The 21,710-nt window shown below is 51.1% G+C and overlaps 1 protein-coding gene across 1 annotated transcript; it reads left to right on the top strand.

The window, feature by feature from the left end:
* Nucleotides 1-11,367: 11,367 nt before the first annotated feature.
* On the top strand, nt 11,368-14,316 carry Osm (oncostatin M). The gene is made up of 3 exons (XM_076855158.2): nt 11,368-11,401; nt 13,107-13,243; nt 13,768-14,316. Exons 1-3 carry the CDS (start codon nt 11,368-11,370, stop codon nt 14,314-14,316), a joined length of 720 nt encoding a protein of 239 aa, XP_076711273.2.
* The last annotated feature ends 7,394 nt before the right edge of the window (nt 14,317-21,710 follow it).

Below are 21,710 nucleotides of genomic sequence, written 5' to 3'. Positions count from 1 at the left end.
ACATCATAGACAGTGAAACTTAGTGCTCATGACCTGCCCACTGTCCCTCAGGTAATAGGAAGTTGTTCTCAGGCTTCTGGTGGCCATCCCAGGGTCCAGCTTTTGCTGGGAGGATGTGGGCCTGGGCGGGGGAGGACGGAGATGAGGAAACCTCAGGCGGGGAGAGGCAGTGGCCCATTTCTACCCTTTCTGATCTTCCTGCCCATACAGAGGAAGTGACCTCTCAAGCCTTCCTCAAAGATACAGGAGAGGAAATTTGGGGTTTAAAGACCTCATCTCCATCCCTGCCAGGAAGAGCCACCTGCTCTTGTGCAGGCCAAGTTAATCCACACATGGCTTCTTGGTCCTCTGTAGAGATGGAATAAAAAACTTTGATGTCCTTCTTGCCCCTTGGGAAGAGCCTGAGCTGGAGGAAGATGGAAGGGGCTGGAGGGGAGGTGGTGAGGGTCTGCAGCTGGTTGACTGTATGAGGATGAGGAGGACTCCTCTGTCATTTTCCTTGGGGTCCTTACCTGTGTGTGTATAGGGGAGGTGCACTATTAATTTATGTATATATTCAATGTAGGTTTTCGTCATCTCCATTTTACACAGGTGGAAATGAAGCACAGAGAGGTAAAGTGACTTTCCCCAAATCACAGCTGGTCATGGCAGAACCAGAATTCCAAAAGAAGGTTAAATGTGCCTGCAGGAGCCTGGGGAGTTTCCCTGAGGGAAAAGGCACTTTAGCTGAACCCTGAGGAATGGGGAAGGTTTTGCAAGATCCTTGCAATCCCTGCTGTCTGCGTTGGTGGCCTGGTGTCTGCTGCTGGTGGCAACGGATGCGTGGGCAGGCACGCGAGGCCTGGCCCTGGCTCCTCCCTGACCCTGGGCTAGGCAGGGTGGGTGTGTTGGGCAATGGCTGCGGTTTGAGTCTTACTTTCCCAAGCAGCCCCTGGTGCTGGGGCTCTAGAACCAACATTGCCTCTTGTGGGGGTACCCAGGGTTCCTTGAGGTTAATGTAGGCCATGGATGTGGGTACTATGTGGGCATGCACGTGTGGTGCACGGGTATGCATGTGCTGCCTGGGTTTATGCTCTGTATGTGTGCACAGATGAGTCCATTTGGGAAGGAAAGTGTGAGGGTGTGTGTGTATATGTGTGTAAAGTAGCCTACACCTGGGTTGAAGGGACAGTGTGTCCTGGCATGGCTGTTATTTGGACCTCTGGGGTGAGCATCTGGATGTCCATGTCTGTTTATGTGGGGATGTCTACTGTGGGCCTGGCTCCGTCCCTGCCTATGCACGTGTGTGTGTGTGTGTGTGTGAGAGAGACATGTGAGCATGGAAGTTCTGTGTTACTGTGTGTTTTTGCATGTTGTGAGCAGGTGTGTTGCACATGTTGACATCTTTCATGTTTACGTGTTCACATATGTGCCTGAATGTATCCCACATCTCCTGCCTCTGCCTATTCGGTAGATGGGTTTGCTGCTCCACCTGCCACCTCCCCAGTGCTGGCTCCAGTGGCCAGCTGTGAGAAGGACAACTCTCCTGTGCTCACTAGAACATTGCTGTGCCTCTGTACTACCCCATATCCTCCGCCTTCTGCCCTCCTCCTTTCAGCCTCAGCCTCTCTAGTTTCCCATCTGCCTCTCCACACACTCTTCTGCCTCCTGTTCTGCCTGCAGCCCCTGCCTTCCTCCCCAGGACCCCATGAGACCCAACCCTGTCTCCCAGGCCCCATGTTCCTCCCATACTGGGGACCCCACCCTTTCTAGGGCCCCAATTCAGTCAGTTGTCCTCATCTTTGTTGCTGCCCCTGGCTTCCTGCTGGCCTCAGTCTCCCTTTCATTTGGCTGCACAGGCATGTGCATGTCCCTTCCCTCTGCCATCACAGCCCCCTGCTCAGGAAGTCGCCTTTAAGACCTTCCGGCTTGGCCTGCCGATTTCCCCCACCCTGCCCCTCCAGTGCCTCACCCTACACTTGTTCTCCCTCAAAGCTGAGAGACTTCAGGGCACTGTGGTACACATCTGTAAACCCAGCAGCTTGAGAGGCTGAGGCAGGAGGATTGCAAGTTCAAAGCCAATGTCAGCAATTTAGTGAGGCCCTGTGCAACTTGGTTGGACCCTGTCTCACAATAAAATATAAAAAGGGCTGGAGATGTGGCTCAGTGGTGAAGCATCCCTGGGTTCAATTCTTGGTACAAATTAAAAAAAAAAAAAAAAAGCTGAGACTCCTCTCCAGGCTACCATCAGGCCCTCCCCTTCATTGGCCTCTGAAATTTAAGTTAGCCTTTTCTAAGTCTACAGATGAGAGTCCTTGGGCCAGAGGTCACTAGGTAGCCCAGCAAGAAGGCCTTGGGGTGGTGTGTGTGTGTGTGTGTGTGTGTGTGTGTGTGTGTGTGTGTGTGTGTCAGAGAGAGAGAGACAGAGAGAGACAGAGAGAGAAAGAGAGAAAGAAAGAGAGAAAGAAGAGTTAGGAATGGAACTCTACCATTGAACTACACCGCAGCCCTTTTTATTTTATTTTGAAACAGGGTCTCAACTAAGTTGCCCCACCTGGCCTCAAACTTATAATCTTCCTGCCTCTGCTTCCCATTTCCCTGGAATTATAGGCATGCACCACAGCACCTGGTATTAACTTTTTTGAGGTTCATCCACATTGTAGTATATGTCAGTACATCATTCCTTTTCATGGACAAATAAGATTCCATTGTATGGCTTGACTACATTTTGCTTATTTGTTATGTTTTAATTTTTTTTTTTTTATCCAAGAATTGAATCCAAGGGCACTGAACCACTGAGCCACATACCCAGTCCTTTTTATATTTTATTTTGAGACAGGGTCTCGCTAAATTGTAAATTGCTGAGGCTTCTTTTGAACTTGCAATCCTCCTGCTTTAGCTTCCAAGCCACTGGGATTTCAGGCATGTGCCACCATGCCCAGCTTCATTGTCTTTTGAAAGACATTTGGATTGTTTCCACATTTCTGCTTCTAAGCTCTGCCTTCTAGACTGGGGAGGTGCCCAGCATTTGTGTAATGCCATATTGTTCTATCTTCCTTCCAGGATCATTTAATGGACAGGGTGAACTGTCCCCAGCTGATCATACCCCATCACCCATTGAATGGCCACTAGTAGGTCATTGGATACAGCAAGCCTTGATGACCTTGTCTCCCCTCCCCCCATAGGGTTTTTTTCTTTTCATTTTCTCAAGAGTTCTTAGCCAGGAGTGGTGGTGGCAGCATATGCCTATAATCCCAGTGAATTGGGAGGCTGAAGCAGGAGGATCACAAGTTCAAGGCCAGCCTCAGCAATTAACCAACACCCTAAGCCACTTAGTGAGACCCTGTCTCAAAAATGAAAAGGTCTAGGGATGTAATGTGGCTCAGCGGTTAAGCACCCTTAGGTTTAATCTCTAGTACCAAAAGTACCCCAAACAAACCGGAGGGTCTCCTCAGTGTCTCCCCAAGAACAAGGGGGAAGAAAGGTGACGCCACAGCACCTGTTCCAAGCCTTTTTCTCTGGTCAGTGGTTGGCAGTCCAATGAGTGAGTCCCACCTGTGTGTCCCAGGCCCTGGGATCTGGCCTTTTCCCACTGCCTTTCTCCAATTGCCTTCTCTGTGGAGCAAAGTTGTGACTCTTCTGCACTTAATGTGCCTGTGCAGCTGGCACCAAAAGGAGGCTCTGAGCCCATCCCACTTCCTCCTGCCTTGCCCTCCCTCACCCTGTGGCCATCCTCAATTTTGTGCAGGAAAAAGGACTCCCTACTTCAAATGCCCGAAAACCAGCTCGGCCAGCAAAAAAGAGATCTGCTTCCTGTTGACATGCCATGGGATTGGACCTACTTTGACAGGAGCCAGGGCTCAGGCTCTGCCTCCCTGTCTGTGCTGGCTCCATTAATTCCCTCTCAGCAGGAAGGTTGGCTTTCCATAGCTCCATAGTGGCCGAAAGATGACATTTGGGTCAAAACCCCCAGCCATATGACAGAGGTGTGCTTCCTATGTCCAATGTCAAGCCCAAGGAAGGGTTCTGATTGGTCCTGCTAAGGACACACAGGGGCAGTGTAGACCTCTGTGATACTGCGAAGGCCAGCTGGGCCCAAGCCCCCTCTTGTGGACCCCGGTGTGATGAGTGTCTGATGAATGGGTCTTCCCAGCTCTTGCACTTGCTGGGTATTGGTTCATGTGTGAAGAGGGAGAAATGCTTTGACTTTTTCTTTTTTGGTTTGTTTTCCAGGAAAGTGTTGCAATCTGCAGTGGGTGAAAAGGCACATTTTGAATTCGTGTTTTTTTTTTTTTTAAGTTATCATAAAGGAAAAAGTCAGCGTCTTTAAGATTGAGGCTGCCCAGAAATGGGATCACATGCTTTGTGTATGGGGAATGGCATAAATCAGATTTCCTTGGGAAAGGGAACAGGGAGAGCACATGAAGGATCTCTACCTGGCAGCAAGTGGCCCTGCAATTCTAGAAACCTGGCTGCAGGTGCCCCAGATGTGGGACAGGGATATATCTGGGTCCTACAGATTGGGAGCCACAGATCACCTTTCCTGAGCTTCTTCAGATGGCCACATCTGGATAGCCATGCATTCATCCCTTCACCAAGAATTTCTTGAGCACCTACTACATTCTGGGGCCCTTGCTGTACTCCCAAAAGGCAATGGAGAGCCACAACCACAGAGCCTACCTCTTAGAATTTACAGTATCACTGTGAAGAAAATTCATAGTTGTAAATATATACACCACTGAAGAGTGCTACACATGATACTCTGGGAGGGTCACAGGGATAGAGGAAGGTGGGGGAGGTTCCCTGAAGAGGCAAAACTTGAGTTGGACTTAAATGTTTATGTGGCAATTCAGTAGGCAGAGTGTTTAGGAAATGGAAACAGCATGTACAAAGGCCCTGAGGTCCACTGAGGGACCAAGAATGGTCATAGAAGATGGCAGGTGAGAGAGGTTCAAGTGAGGCTGGGGAGGTGGACAGAGCCTGGTGGCACAGTAATAACTTTGGCAACAGGAAACCAGGGAAGTGTTTGCAGCAAGGGGATGCAAAAAGTCTGTGTTGTATAAGCCCCTCCCTGAGGACCACAAGGGTAGGAAAGCCCAGTGTGTATGAATGACCCATTCCCTCCGTCCAGCACCGTGAGCACTGGCTCCCCTTCTACCTCCTAAGATGGTCATGAGGATTCAACAACGTATCCCAACATGTCCAGAAATACACATGCCTGGTGTCTGGGGCATCCAAACATTGTAGGCAAGAAGGATGTTTCAGAATAAGTGTTTTATGTTATCCTGGTGAGAAAGGTCAGGGCATAGTTGGACTCTGTCATCCTCTTTAACGTTTAGGGTCGTTTTTATTTAACATGACAATTAAGACTTAGTGCTGGTAAGGGACTCTGTGGGCTTGTGGGCCCTCTCTGGTCATTTTGCCTGTCCCTTCACCCCCCAAGACCTGAGAGGGCAGCAGGGGCGTCTCAGACTTTCCCTGAGAATTGATGGCAGGGCAGCACCTCATGTCCTGCCACACAGTGAATGTGCTTATGGTCATCCCACTTCCTCTCAGCCAGGGGGTTCCCTGTGGTGGGGCCTGGTCTGAGGAGTCATGAACATGACCAGTAAGAGGTCTTTTCTCCCCCGCCCCCTTTCTCCCTTTGTCTGTCTGGGTCTCTGTCTCTGTTGTACTTCCCTGAAGAGGTGTTCCTGCCCCAGGAAGTGGGCGGGTCAGTTATCCAACTTTGGGGAGCCACTGGGCACAGGGGGTACATGATTTCCTGTACCTCTGTCTAGGTCCAGAAGAACTTGGTGGCAGGTTGTGAGCTAAGGGATGCCCCGGGCTCAGGGTGACCTTGCTGACCTCCCAGTTGGTCCTTGTTCACTCTGGGGTTTATGTAACACTGCCTTTCCTAATCACCCTCAAAGTCACCCAGTGACATAAGCAAATGTACGCTTTTGTCTGCCCTGAAGTATTCCCAGACACCTGCTATGGGTCAGGGTCATCTTACTGAATGACACTGGACACTGACTACCCTAAGAGGTAGCCTTTGCTAAGAGGTTATAAAATTTTTCAGACGCAATTCATATATCATCAAATTTATGTAATTCAGTGTTTTTTAGTAGATTTAAGGTTGTGCAATCATCACCACTATCTAATTCTAGAATATTTTTTTTCTTACCACTTTCTCCAAAAAACCACATGTCCTGTAGCTGTCATTTCCCATCCCTGGAGTCCCCACTCCCTAATCTACTTTTTGTCTCTCTGGATTTGCCTGTTCAGGACATTGCGTATAAATGGCACCTTACAATATGTGGCCTTTTCTGTCTGACTTCTTTCATTTAGTAATGTATTTTCAAGGTTTATCTGTGTTACAGTAAGGTTAGTGTTTCATTTCAATTTGTGAACATCCCATTATATTATTGAACAGGCCACATTCTGTTTATTCATTTTCTATTGACAGGTATTTGGGTTGTTTGTGCTATTTGATGATTGAAAATAATTGCTTCTGCCAATTATTTTGTGTGTGGATATATATTTTCTGTTTTCATTATTTATTTTAGATGTATGTTTTCAGTTTTCTTGGGTACAGATCTAAGTGGAATTGTTCCATCATATGATCTCTCTGTATTTAACCATTTGAGGAAATGCCAAACTTACATTCTCACCAGTAGTGTACAAGGCTTCCAATTTCTTCCTATTCTTGCCAACACTTGTTATTATCTGTCTTTGATTACGACCACCCTAGTGGGAGTGATATGATCTCTCAATATGGTTTGGATTTGTATTTTCCTGATGGCTAATGATTGAGCATCTTTCTTGTGCTTCTTGGCCATTTGAATATTATTTTTTGTTTGTTTGTTTATTTTTGGTACGGGATTTGAACCTGAAGTACTTAACCTCTGAGCCACATCCCTAGCCCTTTTTGTTTTTCATTTTGAGACAGGTCTCTTTTTCTTTTGAGACAAGGCTCTATGTTGCTTAGGGCCTTGGTAAATTGATGAGGTTGGCCTCAAATTTGTAATCTTCCTGTTGCAGCTTCCCAACTTGCTGGGATTACAGACATGTGCCACCATGCCCAGCCTGAATATCCTTGTTTTGAGAAATGTTTATTCAACTCTCCCCCCCCCATTTTTTTTTTTTTTTTTGCAGCACCAGGGGTGCTGTGCCACTGAGGCACATCCTCAGTTTATTTTATTTTGAGATAGAGTGTCAGTTAAGTTGCCCAGACTGGCCTCGAACTTGTGATCCTTCTGCCTCAGCCTCCCGGTAGCAGGAACTACAGGTGTGCATTACTGGGCCCAGCTTTCTTTGCTTACTATTATATTATTATTATTATTATTATTATAGGGATTAAAACCAGGAGTATTCTACCACTGAGTTACCTCCTCAGTCCTTTTTGTTGTTGTTGAAATAGGGCTTCACTAAGTTGCTGAGGCCAGTGCACCTGGCTCCTTTGCTCATTTTTAAATTGGATTGTTTTATGTCACTATGTTTATTAAGGGGAAACTGAAGCTGAAAAAGAGAACATGACTGGAACAGGAACACTGGGCTCTGGAGCAGATTGAGGCTGGAACTTGAGTTGTTCTCCACCTCTGATTTGGCAGGCGGCGGGGCCACCTTCTTTCTACCCAGTGGAGCACCCCACCTCCCATCCCCAGTTTTGATCTGCTTCCCCCAGGCCTTGGCAGGTCATATTCTTGCATTTGAAGGGGCAGGGCCCCCACAGCCTGAGGGTGAGCCGGAAAGGCTGGGAAACAGCCATTCTGAGGAACCAAGCCTGTCCTCTCTTCCTCTCCAAATCACGAGGACCTGCCTGACGTGGCCCAGGAAGAGGGGACAGCCCTGGGCCCTGTGGTTGGGGATCCTATTTATACTGGCTGGGCCATGTTGCAAGCTTTTCCTGCTGGCGAGAGGGACGTCACTGGGCACTGACCTCACCAGAAACGCTGACGCACCTTCCCTCACGCTTCACTTGAATGGTCCTGAGGCCAGGCTTCCCTACCTCCTGGCCATTCTCTGTCCTCCTATATCACCTAGCGCTGGACCCTCAGCCAGTGTCCCCACTCCCTGAAGCCTTCCCACAGTGCCTCCTCTTGCAAGATGTTACGGGCTGAATCATGGCTTGCCTGAATTCATGTGTCTAAAATCCTCATTCACATGATCTCAGAATGCGACTATATTTAGACATAGAGCCTTTGAAGAGGTAATTGAGGTAAAATGAGGCCATTGGTGGGCTCTACACTGATATGACTGGTGTTCTTATAAAAGAAGAGATTAGGACACCAACAACACAGACCAATAGGTGACCAGGTAAGAAGACAAGAAGACAGAGCCAGGTACGGTGGCACACACTTGTAATCCCAGCAATTTGGGAGGCCGAGGCAGGAGGATTGTAAGTTCCAGGTCAGCCTCAGCAATTTAGACCCTGTCTCAAAAAAGCAAAAAAGGGCTGGGGATGTGGACCAGTGGTAAATCACCTCTGAGTTCAATCCCAGTACAGAAAGAGAGAGAGAGAGAGAGAGAGAGAGAGAGAGAGAGAGAGAGAGAAGGAGAAGATGACCATCTACAAGCCAAGGAGAGAGACCCAAGAAGGAACAACCTACTGACACCTTGAGTTCAGATTTCTAGCCTCCAGAGCTAAGCTGTGAGCTAATAAATTTCTGTTGTCTAAGCCACCTTGCCTGTAACAGAGTTGGCTTTCTGTATTGGGAGGTTCCACATCATTAGATTCAACCACCTGCAGATGGCAATGTGGTTAGGCCTCTGATGGTTTTGTCTGTGCTGAACATGTACATTTTTCTTCCTGTCATTATTCCCTGAATAATATAGACTAAGAACTTTTTACTAAGCATTTGCTTTGTGGTATTAAAAGTCATCTAGAGATGACTTAAAGTATAGGGGAGCCACACATGGTGGCTGCACACTTCCAGTTCCAGTGAGTTGGGAGGCTGAGGCAGAAGGATTGCAAGTTTGGGGCCAGCCTTAGCAACTTATTGAGGCTCTCAGCAATGTAGCAAGATCCTATATCGAGATTCAAAAAAACAAAATAGAAAGGACTGAGAATATAGCTGGACTGGCAGAGTGCCCCTGGGTTCAATCCCCAGTGCCCCCAACACACACACCCACAAAAATACATAGGAAGAGGTAAATTCTCTGCAGATACTATACCATATAAGGGACTTGAACAAACTCAGATGTGACAGAACCAGTCCCTGTGGAAGCCCTGGGATGTCTGTATTTCTGTTATGGTAGCCCTAGCAAACTAATATATAAGCTGTCCTTGCCTTTGGTGACCTTGGTCCCTGTGGCCTGGGCACAACACTTTGTCTAGCCCCATGCTAAGAATGTTGTCCTTTGAATTAGGCCTGGTTTGAATGCCCTCTTAACTGTTTGCAGGGTGGCCTTGGGCAACCTCAGAAGTCTTGGAACTGGTGAGGGAACATGGCCTCCTTGAACTGTGGGCAGAAGAGAATAAAGCAGAGGTGTGACTCCCCAGGTGTGGCGGGCGATCAGCAGTTGCTGAGAGGGGCATGAAGCTCTGTGGCCCCATCTGGCTCTCCTGCGCTGATTAGGCCCCTGGACTTCTGGGAGCTTCTGTCTCCTCATCAAAGCAAGCTAGGGAATCTTCCTCTAGAAACTGTGGCAAGATGAGATCAGGGATGTGAAATGGAGAAGGATCCTGACTTGGCCAGGGCCCCAGGCATTATGGGGGTGGATGAGAAGGGGAATTTAGTGGAAGCGGAATTCTCAGGATGAGAATCCAGAACTGGCCCCTGGGGGTGGTGACGGTGGGGTATTGGGCCTTGTGCAGGGAGCGGATGGGGGTGTAGAGCAGCCTCTTGGGCATGGAGACTGCCTGATTTTGCCTACTGTTGAATCTTCAGCTCCTGGGGGTGGCTGGCACAGAGCAGGGCCAAGTCTGTTGAATACAGGGGTGGCAGGGGCCTGTCTACAGAGGTGGAGAGCAGGTGGAGCGGCCTCCATCTGGCGTCACTGGCTTTCGGTGAAGGGCTCTTCAGGAGTGATGCACCCGCTGCCTGCAGCCCAGGCCTCTCTGCCAGCCCCCAGGGGCCCACCCTGGCTCTTCAGCCTTATGAGATCTGCCTCTCAACTGACCCCTTTCCAGGCCTGTTACTTGTGTGGGGCTGCCAGGCATGGCCTGCTGGCCCCTGGCTAGTCCCTGAACCACCTTGTCCACCCTTGCCCTGGACCTCAGTTTACCCCACAGTAAAGTAGCAGACTAGAGGGGCGTTGTCTCCAGGGAGCCTTTCTTGTCATGTTCAGATGCCTTCAAGAAGCAGAGGACCAACCCATGATCGCTATCTTTCAGAGAAAGTGAAACCTGGTCTCCAACTGTCACCACGGCAGCTCCACTACCCCTCCCCGGCTTCCCCTCTGAGCTCACAGCTTCCCCATCTCCTCCACTCCCCCATCCTGCCCCCCCCCCAATAGCTAGTACTTGGAATTAGAGTTTCGTCTTTTCTTTTTCCTTCAAAAGATTTTGCCTTTTATGTCCATGATGGCAGCAGCCCTGTGAGGTGGGCTGGGAAATTTGCTTTTGACTTCCTCAGGTTGGGTTTCTGGGACCCAGACAGGTTAAGTGACTTATGTCAGGCCACATAGCAGCTCAGAAAGCTTGAAACCTGATGTCCTTTTTCTCTTGCTCCAAGTGTCCAGTTTCCCCAAAAGGACCCTGTCTGCAGAGAAGGGTCTGCCTGTGGGTGGGAGACCTAGGATGTGAGGCTGGTAGCAGGTGCCTGCTGAGGGATTGAAGACAGGGAGTGCTGGGCTGGGGGATGCTAGTCCTGGGGCTGGAACCACAATCTCGGGGCTGCCAGCCTGGGTCTGGCTCTGTGCCCAGAGCCCAGTGGTTTCCGCTCACAGATGTCCCAACAGCCCCAGCGAGAGGGCGGGAAGGGCACTCAACAGGGAAGATGTCTTGCTCCCCTCAGCCCCAGACCTCAGTGTCCTGCAGAGCTGGTGCCTCCTGGGAAGAGGGACCCGGGCCTCTGCAGGTCTGGCTTGCAGCTTCTCCCTCTTACCCTGGGCCCAGGCTCCTAAAGATGGCAGGGACCCTCTTGCTTCCCACTCTCCCCAAGAAAGCTGAGGCTGTAATTTGCATCATCCTTGGGCGTGGGGCTGACCTCGAAGAACGAATTCGAAGAAAACAGGAGGAGGAGCGGGCATGCCACAGCACCCATCGCCCATTGGCCGCTGTGGAAACTTTGGTTTTTGGGGTCATGTTCCCAGAAGGCCTGCCCTCCCCCCACCCCCTCCCCACCCACCTCACGAGGTGTTGGCCAATCGCCCCGGCGGGCATAAAGTGGCTGGCAGCCCGCAGGGCTCCCAGCAGGGAGGTGTTACCCCCGGTAGGCGCGGGCCACAGCACGGGCACCCAGCATGCGGGCACAACTCACAAGGAGGACGCTGCTCAGTAAGTACTTCCTTCCTCTGTACCAGCACCTGCTTGCTGTGCCCAGGGTGCTGGTGGGTAGCAGGGCACCCTCTGCCCTCTGAGAGCTGGGGTGGGCCGTCACCAGGCAGAAGGATGCTGAGGAGAGGAAAGAGCTAAGAGGCCAGGTAAAGGAAGGGGTCCAATGAGAACCCAGGATACCCACAGGTGGAGGGGGTACCCCTGGAGGGTTTCTAGGGGAAGGTAAAATAGACGACTCTGGGAACAAGGCCTGAGGGAAGAGGATGGATTGGGAAGAGACCAGGGAACCAGAAGGAAAGAGGAAGATGTTCCGGGAAGGGAAGGAAGTTAGTAGCCAGGCAGAGAAGTGGGGCAATATGTGTTCCGATGGGGCCTCCTTCTTGCCCTGCTTTGATTCTCCAGGTCTGGAATGAATTCTCAGGTCAGCCAGTCCCCGGGGCCTTGGAGCCCAGACAATCACACAGCACACAAGCCACACCCACAGGACAGCAGGCACAGGGAGTCCTGTGACATCACCAGAGCCTTATCCAGGAAGCCTCACCTGCAAGCAGGGCTCCAGTGAAGAGGGCAGGTGCTCCTTGAGCCTCACATGGCCCCTGCCACACACCCTGCAGACACCTAGTCTCATGTGCGTACCGTCATCCGCACACCACGGACCGTCCCACCCCCAGCCAGAGTCTGGCTGTGGATACCTGGGGAGCTGGCGAGGGCACTCTGTGGATGGCACACTCAGGTGCCCAGCCTCTCAGGCCTCCCCAGCAGCCAGTCCTCCCCAAGGGACTGAACAGTTTGTAGGAAGGGAAGGATGGTGTCACTGTCTTCCGGGCCATTGCGCCATAGGCCCCTTCCGACCACGTGGCTGCTGGTGCTGTGGGGGTGGGGGCAGCGAGCCATAACTGCACCAGCCCCTTGCAGCCTTCTGACAGGCTTGCAGCATCCCCGGTGGGCTAGGCTGAAGTGGCCGTTTATAGAGAGAGGAGGAAGATATGGGAGGTTGGGGAAAGCTCTGGCCTTGTGTGTCCTGGACAAGCCCATCTCTTGTGACTTGGTTTACCTGTCAGTAAAATGGGCACATGCACTGAATGAGCTCCCATCTCCTTTCCTGGTTGACCATTCAGATGAAGAGGTCACTTCTTCTAGTTCCGTTTACAGGGCACCTGGCTGCTCCAGGGCTGCCACCCCAAAAACCTCTCAATAGAGGACTAAAGCCTGCCGCAGGGAGTCCAGGGTAGCTGACAAGTCTGGGTCCTGGAGAGGGGCCAGCCCTTAGCCCCAAGATCTTGCAGAGAGCTAGTTCCAACTTGGTCATCTGCTTTTAGTTCCTGAGGTTAGGATATAATTTTTTAATTTTTAAATTTTATTTATTCTAATTTGTTATATATGACAGCAGAATGCAATTCAATTCATATTACACAAATGAAGTTAGGATATTGACGTAGGCAGGACTGAGCTCCAGCAAGGATGGGTGCTGCAACTTCTGCTCAAACACCTACTTGGTAAATGGCAGCCGCTATCCTGGCCCTTCCCACCCTGTTTCGGATCTAGTGACTCACTGGGAAGGTGGTGGTGGCCCCACAGTGCCACCTGTCTGCACAAAGCCTGGGATGGGAGAATACACCCTCTGGGGCTCTCTTGAGTCCCTCTCTGAGTCTCCCACCTGTGGCTTCCTCTCAAGTCAGGTGACCCGCATCCTTCTTCATCTCAGGTCTGGTCCTTGGACTTCAGCTCCTGAGCACTGCAGCAGCCATGCGTGGCTGCTCGGGTCCTTACCAGCAGCTCCTCAGCCAGCTCCAGAGGCAAGCGAACCTCACAGAGGACACCAGCTCACTTCTGGAACCCTATGTGAGCACCTCACCCCTTGTAGCTTCTGAGCCTCAGAGAATTGTGGGGTTTAGCCAGGGAGTGAGCATAACCCCGACTCAATACGGGGGTGGGTGGGGAAACTGAGTCCTAGTGTTATTCCAGCCCTAACCCTGAGAAGCTGAATTGCCCTAGTTCCCAACTCCTCGTTCCACTGCCTGTTCAGTGTGTTCACTGCACACCTGGCAGGTGCCTGGTTCCAGGCACCTAGATGTAGCAGTGAGCAAAACAGATCCTGCCCTTCTGAAGCCCCCCTTTCCCACTGACATGCCCTCATCCAATCACCCCCACCAACCCCAAACAGCCCTCTGACCCTGTCCTGGGTGATCTCAGAATCTATTGTCCCCCGCGGGCCTCAGTTTTTGCATCTGTCCAATGGGAAAATCAGATAGAGGAGAATCAGTTTTAGCATTTAAAAGCCAGTCAGGGTGGACTCTTCTATGTGTGTGGTTGGGCTGGGGAGGGGGACTCCAGCATGCACTCTCTGACTCTCCTGTTCCCCCCAGATCCAACACCAAGACTTGGACACACCTATCCTGAGAGGATCCTGCACAGAGCATCCTGGGGCCTTTCCCAGCAAAGATGCACTTCGGGGACTGAGCAAGCGAAGCTTCCTGTGGACTGTCAATGCCACCCTGGGCCGAGTTCTGAAAGGACTAGTTACTTTACAAAAGCAACTCTTAAAATCCCAGGACTTAGAAGAACTGGAGACAGCCAAGAGGAACATACAAGGCATCAGGAACAACATCCACTGTATGTCCTGGTTGCTTAATGGCTCCTCTGAGACTGTTGAGCCCGTGCCGACAGGCCCAGGGCCTTGGCTGCAGCTCACTTCTGCCCTGGATGTCTTTCAAGCCAAGCTGGAGGGCTGCAGGTTCCTGCGTGGCTACCATCGCTTCATGGGCTCAGTGGGGTGGGTATTCAGGGAGTGGGGGGAGAGCCCGAGCAGGAGCCGGAGACACAGCCCACGCCGGGCTCTGCACAAGGGGGTCCTCAAGACTAAGATCTTCAGGAGGGGCAAGAGGCCTGTGCCCCGGGGGCATCTGCCCTGGTAGCGTAAGGGGCGCACTTTGCAGATGAAGGACACAGGGGTTCCCTTTGGAAGTGAGGTGTCATGGCATGACACCAAACTTGCTCTGCTCCATCCCCCACGACACAGAAGTGCACTTTAAGGAGAGGAGCTGGCTGGGCTCCTCCTGCCTCCTCTGGGTTGAGGAGATAGAGTCAGGCTGTTGCACCCCCAGCCCCAAGTTTCCCAGTCCTGGTGGGGTGGCCAGGTCAGGCCACGCGGGACCGACTTTCCATTGATTCAGGGGTCTGATGACACAAGCTGACTCATGGCTGGGCTGACTACCCCCCTCCCCCCAGATCCCCAGAGGCCAGCCAGCCCTTCCCTCTCATGACTTGCAGGGCTATTGACCCCAGACTTCCTCCTTTTCATGGTGGCAGGATTCTGAGAGGGAGGTCAGGGCTTGAACTGACCTCTGATGCCTCATCAATGCTCAGGCCAGACACCTGGACATCTGGGTGACCTCACTTTAGGCAGCTGTTACTGGGGTGGGGTGTCCTGGAGGTCTAGGGAAAGGGTGCTCAGGTCCCAGCCCAGCCACTAACTCACTGTGTGACCTTGGGTGGGTCATTTTACCTCTTAGGATCTTAGTTTTTTCTTTGGGGAGCCAGGGGACTATATAAAACCCCCTCTGCCTGTCAGTTGCTGGGATTTTGTGACACAGGGTGGACATCAAATTCTTTGTAAATTGGGACATGTGGTGCAAATGGCCATGGGGTGAGGGCATGCTGAGTTCTCTCCCAGTGCCTGGAAGCACCCAGTCTTGGGTCCTGGCTGCTGGCTGCTCCCCCTGGTGGTGGGTCACGGAATTTTCTCATATTGAAACCATTACCCTCCTGGAGGGGGTCCCAGAAACTGCTGGGCAGATTCCTTGGAGTAACATGTCTAATTTATTGATTTTTATCAGTTTTTAATCAGTTTCATATTTATAAAGTGTATTTATGATGTGTATTTAATGTTAATATTGTGCTAACATATATTTAAAACTTGCCGGTTTCTAAAGCTCCTGTCTCTGTGCCTCTCCATGCCCCGAGAAGGTCTATGCTTGTCCAAGAAGGGAAGTCACATGCCCCAGCCACCCAGGGGCTCTGACCAGGGAAAAACTTCATATTTTTTCTTCTTGTTATTTTTAATAGCTAAATGAGTCTCCTTTGAGATTCTGGGGATGAGGGGTGCCAGGGAGGGGAGCAAGAGAGGGGGGAGGGAGTTTGGAGTGTGTGAACTGCTGTAAGCTACTGTGGTTGTGGGACTGGGGTATGGGTGCTAATGTGTGTTGTGTGCATATTTTTCTTGCCTCAATTTTTTTTTTTGTACTGGGGTTTGCATCCAGGGGTGCTTAACCACCGAGCCACATCCCCAGCCTCTTTTTTATATTTTATCATGAGGCAGGATCTCATTAAGTTGCTTAGAACCTCACTAAGTTGCTGAAGCTGGCTTTGAACTCGTGATTTTCCTGTCTTAGCCTCCTGAGCCACAATTATAAGCATTTGCCAACGTGTCTCATCTTAAAGCCTGGATGTTGATGTCCAGGATACTTGTGTGTATATATGGATCTGTGGGTGTATCTCTGTATGCGTCCAAGCATGTGCAAGCATAGATGTGTACCCATGTGTCCTTACATATGCGAATACTCATGGATCCCCCTGAAGGGACATAGATACATCTGGTCGCTGGAACACAGTAGGTGCCCTAAGCATTTGTGAAGTTAATCAATGTGTAAGTTCACTGCCCTGCTACCACCACCCTGCCCAGCAAATGCTGCAGATACTCACAAAGGAATGGCAGCGTGGACAAAGCAATAGACTGGGAGGAGGTGAGAGGGTAGAACCATAGCATGAGTCAGACAGACCTGGCTGAGTTCAAAGTCTCTTCTTAGCCTCCTCCTGTCTGTCTGGGTGACCCTGGACAAATTAATGGGTCTCAGAATCCTTATTTCCTCATCTGTGAAATGGGCGAGATCATAACAGATCTTGTTTCAGATAATTTGTGACTTGGTGTGTGTTTAAAATTGCTTCCCGAAGGGCCCCAAGGAACTAGATTTCTATCTGATCCCTGGGAAATGACTCCCTCTTGATGCTCAGGGTCCCTCTTCTGGAGAAGTACCTATAGGCCAAGAACATGCTGAGGCAGTAGCTACAAGAGAAGGGTCAACAGAAGAAGATGAACTTGCATGCCTTAGGCATGTAATAATGTTTTTGTGTGTGTGTGTTTTATAAAACAAGAGGGAGGACTGAGGGTATAGCTTTAGGCTCTGGGTTCAAACCCCAGCATTGCTAAAAAAAAAAAAAAAAAAAAAAAAAGATGAACTTGACCTGCATCAGTCCCAACCACCCACACTTCCTAGAATAGGGGGCCAAGAGGGGAACAGAACTTGCCATCAGTGGTGGGAGAGAACCTGGTCGGGACTTTGCAATCTACATGATCTACTTTGCAATCGAGAAGACTGACACCCAGAGAGTCAGAGAGTATGAGTGGCCTTCCCCTGTTCTCAGTGCAAATTAACTGGGAGTAGACACAGTTTGAATTCAGGCCCTCTGGACTCCAGGGCGGAAGTATATTCCTGGTATCCCTTCACCCGCCGCCTCTGCAACTTGGCTTTCAATTGCATGAATCCCTGAAGACACTGAGTTCCGGGGCAAGGGGCAGACAGAGAAGAGACAAACAAAAGAACCAACAGGAGCATCCGATATTTGCATATGAGCTCAGCAAAAATAGAGTGAGGTGATGTAATATAGAGAACGAGAATCGGGCGATGTGGGTGGTCAGAGCGGTGTCTGGAGAGATGACGTCCATGCTGTGGTCTGAATGACGTGCAGAAGGGGTGATGGGAACAGCTGGGGCAAAGGCTTTCAGCATTCAAGGATCAAAGTAGAATAAGTGAGGGCATATGATTTATCAAAAGACCCAGAGTAGGGCAGCATCTTGCCCAATGTCACAAAGTATTAGCACAGGACTAGGGCTGGAATTCCTGTCTTCTGATTCCCTCTGAGTCACCCAACCCAATATATTCCAGGAGATTTACCAAGTGCCTATAAGAGCCCACTGCTGCCTCACACTGAGCTCGCTGTCCCCCACAGGACTCTTGCTACATCGGCTACCTTTCGGCTCTTGAATTGCCTGGGCCTTCTCTCCTACCATAAGGGCTCCATCTATGCTGTTCCCTCTCTCGAGAATGCTGTTCCATTTCTTTTTTGTCATGTTAACTCCCTTCTTCGTCAGCTGGCAACTCACAGTTGCATTCTCAGTAATTCCTCCTCAACTGTCTGTGATCTGGGTTTAGCAACTTGCTTACCTGTTCTCTCAAAACTGTCCCATCTGGGGATGCTCCCTCTATGGTGTTTGCATTCTTGACCCCCTCCCCTGGTGCTGCTCATGGCAGAGCCATCATCTGTTTTGCTCCTTGGGGCCCTTCGGGAAGCAATTTTAAACACACACCAAGTCACAAGGCACCCAGTATGGTGCCTGCACACAGTAGGAGCTCAATGAGGAACAGCACAGGTGGGCCCCAGCCTCCCAGGGCAAAGAAGAAGAGGCAACTGGGTCAATGGGGGGAGTTGGGAGTGAACACACCAGGAAGCCATCCTGATGCTCTGCTGCCAACAGCAGGCAGCTGGCTGTCACTCACATCTGCCCTGCCTCAGCATCAGGGAAGGGGGCTTTCCTTGCTTGGGCTGCTGGGAAGCTGTGGGTGGGAGGTGACAGACACTGAAAGCCAGGCACACTCAGCTTCCTGAAGCGGAAGGGGAGCTGGTGCTGTGGCTGGCACTGAGGTTGCCCACGGAGAATGCAGAGGTTGATCTGCGGAAGAGGAGCTAGGAAGTCTGGTGTGCCTGTGCCTGCCTCTCACCTCCACCCTCTAAGGAGGGGCATTTGAACCAACTTTGAATTGAAGTAGCATTCACCCCCCAGGAAGCAGATGAGGGTAGTCCAGACTCTGGGGGAGGGTCTCAGGTACTCCATCTAAGGGGATTGTCACCTCCATATTGCATCCTGTGAGTTACAATTGAAGGTAACCCTAAACCACCATCTCCAGGTTGATCACCTCCCAAGGTGTGATCTATCTCCTCCCAGTTCTGGGGAGACCTGCAGGTCTCAAAACCAAACTTGCCATCCTCCATCAAGCCACGATCCTGCTTTCTGACCCCCACAACAGGGTTCCAAATCCCCACCCATTCCTTTGCTGTCCTGAGGTCTCTCCTCTCCCCATCAATCACTCAATTCCCTCTCCTCACCAGTAAGGGTCTGGCTCCCTGGATTCAGCTTAAAAGTCACTCTCATAAAGGGCCCCCCTGCTCACAGACCTTCCAGGACAGACTCCTTTCCTCCTGCCCTGCTGCTGGGCGCTTCAATTCCAGATTTCTCATCATGGCATAGAAGGCCCCTGGCTCTCAGGCCTGATCTACTTTGCCAGCTTATTCCTGCATTGACTCCATGCTCAGCTGGCCCCCAGCATGTCCCAGCAGCCTGGCCTTCCTAGTGTTTCTTGCTCCCCATCTCTCACATCCCTCACCCTGCAGCTCAAATGCCCCCAACCTCCTCAGGTTTGTGGGGTTTCCTTGGTGCTGTCGCAGTTAACAGGGGGCCACTTGTGGATTGTGCATCAGCTTCAGGTCACCCTCTCCCTCAACCTCTCCCTCCCTCACATCCCTCACATCCCCCAAACTAATTGTTTGAGGGGGTCCCCATCATCATCACCTGTGAAAGGCTCGGGAACAGGGATTTGAAAACAATACCTTTTGGGCCACAATGTGAACTGGGCGATTTTTCCCTAGAGGATTGACACATATAAATGTGCTGTCTCTCCACTGATCTGTGTGAAGGGACAAAGTCATGACCATGGTAAGCAGGCAACAAATTCAGTTCGATGAAGGGCCCCCAATGTGGTCCTACACCCGAACCCAATTAAAACTGAATTTTCATTTTTAAGCATATTTGGCGACAGTCACAGACTCCTGGTCAATGCTATAAACTACATACTAGGATTAAAAATCCCACAGGACAGAAGGCATAGAAAATGGGGAAACTTCAGGAAAAAGCAGAGAAGGGGATCCTGGCACATATTGTTTATCTACAAAGTAAACTCACAGCTTGGAAATGGCAGAGCCAGAATGCAAACTTGGGTCTTCATGGTCTTCTGCCCTTTGCTATCCCAGTTCTTTTTTTTTTTTTTTTCTTTTTCTTTTTTCTCAGTGCTGGTGATCAGATCCAGGCTCGGAGCATGCTAGGAAAGTGCTCTATCACTGAGCTATAACCCCAGCTCTGCCCCAGTTTTAATGTGATATATTTACTCCTTAGCAAGAGATGATAAAGTACTTTGGACTTAAGCAAAATGAGCCCTCCCACCTCCTGCTTCAGCCCTTACAAGTAGCCTGCTCGGAATGCGCCCCAGTTTCCCTCTTTGCACAATGGGACTACCTTGGCTCACCTCCCAGCTAGACAAAGATTTTCTGGGAGATAATGCAGACCAGATACTGATGTTAGCATGGCCCCTGAATAGGTATGTAATATTCTCTTTCTCTCATTTTCCTTTTCCTTCCTGATTGATATCTTTCTTTCTTTTTTTTTTCTTTTTCTTTTTTTGGTGGGGGCAGGTACTGGGGATTGAACTCAAGGGTATTTGACCACTGAGCCACACCCCCGGCCCTATTTTGTAATTTTTATTTAGAGATAGGATCTCACTGAGTTGCTTAGCACCTCTCTTTTCTGAGGCTGGTTTTGAACTCCCAATCCTCCTGCCTCAGCCTCCCAAAACACTGGGATTACAGGCATGTGCCACCATGCCCAGCTTGGTTTCTTTACACTCTGTTTTTTTCCCCATCCCACATCCCATCCTCCACACCAGGCCTGGGACCCAGGGAGTCTACAGAACCCTTTTTCTAGCATCAAGGCAAGGGTCACAGTCCACAGTTAGAGTGGGAGGCCCCAGCAAGGCCAGCTCCCTGCTTCCTGGGGTTGTCCCTGAGGGCTGGGCTTGTTCGGGGAGGGGCGAAGGTCTCTAAAGGAGAGGGGTTGGGCAGGTAAGGCTTTCGGAGCCTGGGACAGAGGGCGGATCACACGGGACAGGTGGCTCCTGGGATTCTGAGGTGGGTGCCAGGAGAGGGAGTGGTGGCTTGGGGGCACCATGTCTAGGGGTATGGCTGCAGTCCTGTGACTCTTTTGGGGACAGGGACGAGAGGAGGACGGCCCTGGTGCACACGGCCTGTGGCATGTCTGAGTCAAAACACCTAAGGCCGACCCCAGCCGGTCATGCGGAGGCTTGCCCAGTCATCGCCTTATGCTGGCCTGGGTCACCCAGGCAGGCTGGGCGCGGCCCAGTCAGCTGTGACTCAGGCCACAGTAGCCTAGCCACGAAGCCCAGGAAGGGGCAACGGATAGAGGGACGCCCCCTCCCCATATCCCAGTCTTGTTGCTCCCTTGGGCCATCCAGAAGACCCTACTCCTGCCTGTCAGGCTTGGCCTGGGCAGGGGCCTGGGGCTCTCTGCACCAGTTATTCCAGTCCTCAGCTTGGGGGTGGGGTGGAAGTGGGGGGAGCTTTGGGGCCACCCAGCTCTGGACGGGAAGTCAGGTGGGGGGCGGGGTGAGAAGAGGACGCCAGAGAAGGTTCAGCAGGAGAGAGAAGCAGAGGGGGCCTGGCCCTGAAGATGATGGTGTCCCACTGAAGACCTGGGGAACATCTTTCCAGACTCTGGAGGGTCGCGTGCGGGCGCAGAGACCACGGTAGGCTCCCCCAACTGGGCAGGACTGTGGGGTAGATGTCAGCTCCCAAATTTATCCTTAGCATGGAAAAATATCAGTTGCTCCCTTGTACCTCAGAGGGTATATGGTGGCCTGTGCAACTCTCGTTGCCTCAGTTTACCCACCCCATAAAGGCTTGGTAAGACATGCCCTGAACCTCTCTTGGAGGATGTTGAGGCAAAGCAGGAGAAAATAATTGTGAAGGTTTCATGGGAACACGTGAGGGGTTAAAGATCACCCAGGGATTCAAGGGTGGAGACAGCGCTGGCCAGGGAGGCTGAAGGGACATCTAGATTTGAAGTTTGGCTTTGCACGATCTTGGAGGGGGTCACTTCTCTGGGAGTCTTGGTTCCTGCATCCACAAAGGACCTTCAAGTGCACTCTTTCCCAGAGTAGCAGAGGCTTCACTTTCCCTCAGATGGCATCTGAGGGTCTCGGTCCCATTGGAGGTGCTGCAGTGGATCACAGCCCCAGGCTATGCCATCAGTTAAAGTCATGCTTTTGACCTTGGGCCAGTGCAGGACTTGACAGCTCTGTACCTTGTCTGCTCAGTAGGATGGAAGCACCAGCTCCTGCGGTCAGGGCAGGGAGAAAGGACAGCCCTGAGCAAAATCTTTGCACAGAGCTCTACAGAGGCAGCTTGG

Source organism: Callospermophilus lateralis, chromosome 1 (assembly GCF_048772815.1).
Source record: "Callospermophilus lateralis isolate mCalLat2 chromosome 1, mCalLat2.hap1, whole genome shotgun sequence".
NCBI lineage: Eukaryota > Metazoa > Chordata > Mammalia > Rodentia > Sciuridae > Callospermophilus > Callospermophilus lateralis.
This window is presented reverse-complemented; position numbering and strand designations above follow the sequence as displayed.

What these genes read in the sequence shown, in the direction of transcription:
- Osm (XM_076855158.2), top strand. Translation starts at nt 11,368, where the DNA reads ATGCGGGCACAACTCACAAGGAGGACGCTGCTCA. An exon ending in CACAAGGAGGACGCTGCTCA is followed by an intron (nt 11,402 to 13,106) that starts GTAAGTACTTCC and finishes TCTTCATCTCAG; the next exon opens with GTCTGGTCCTTGGACTTCAG. An exon ending in GCTCACTTCTGGAACCCTAT is followed by an intron (nt 13,244 to 13,767) that starts GTGAGCACCTCA and finishes TGTTCCCCCCAG; the next exon opens with ATCCAACACCAAGACTTGGA.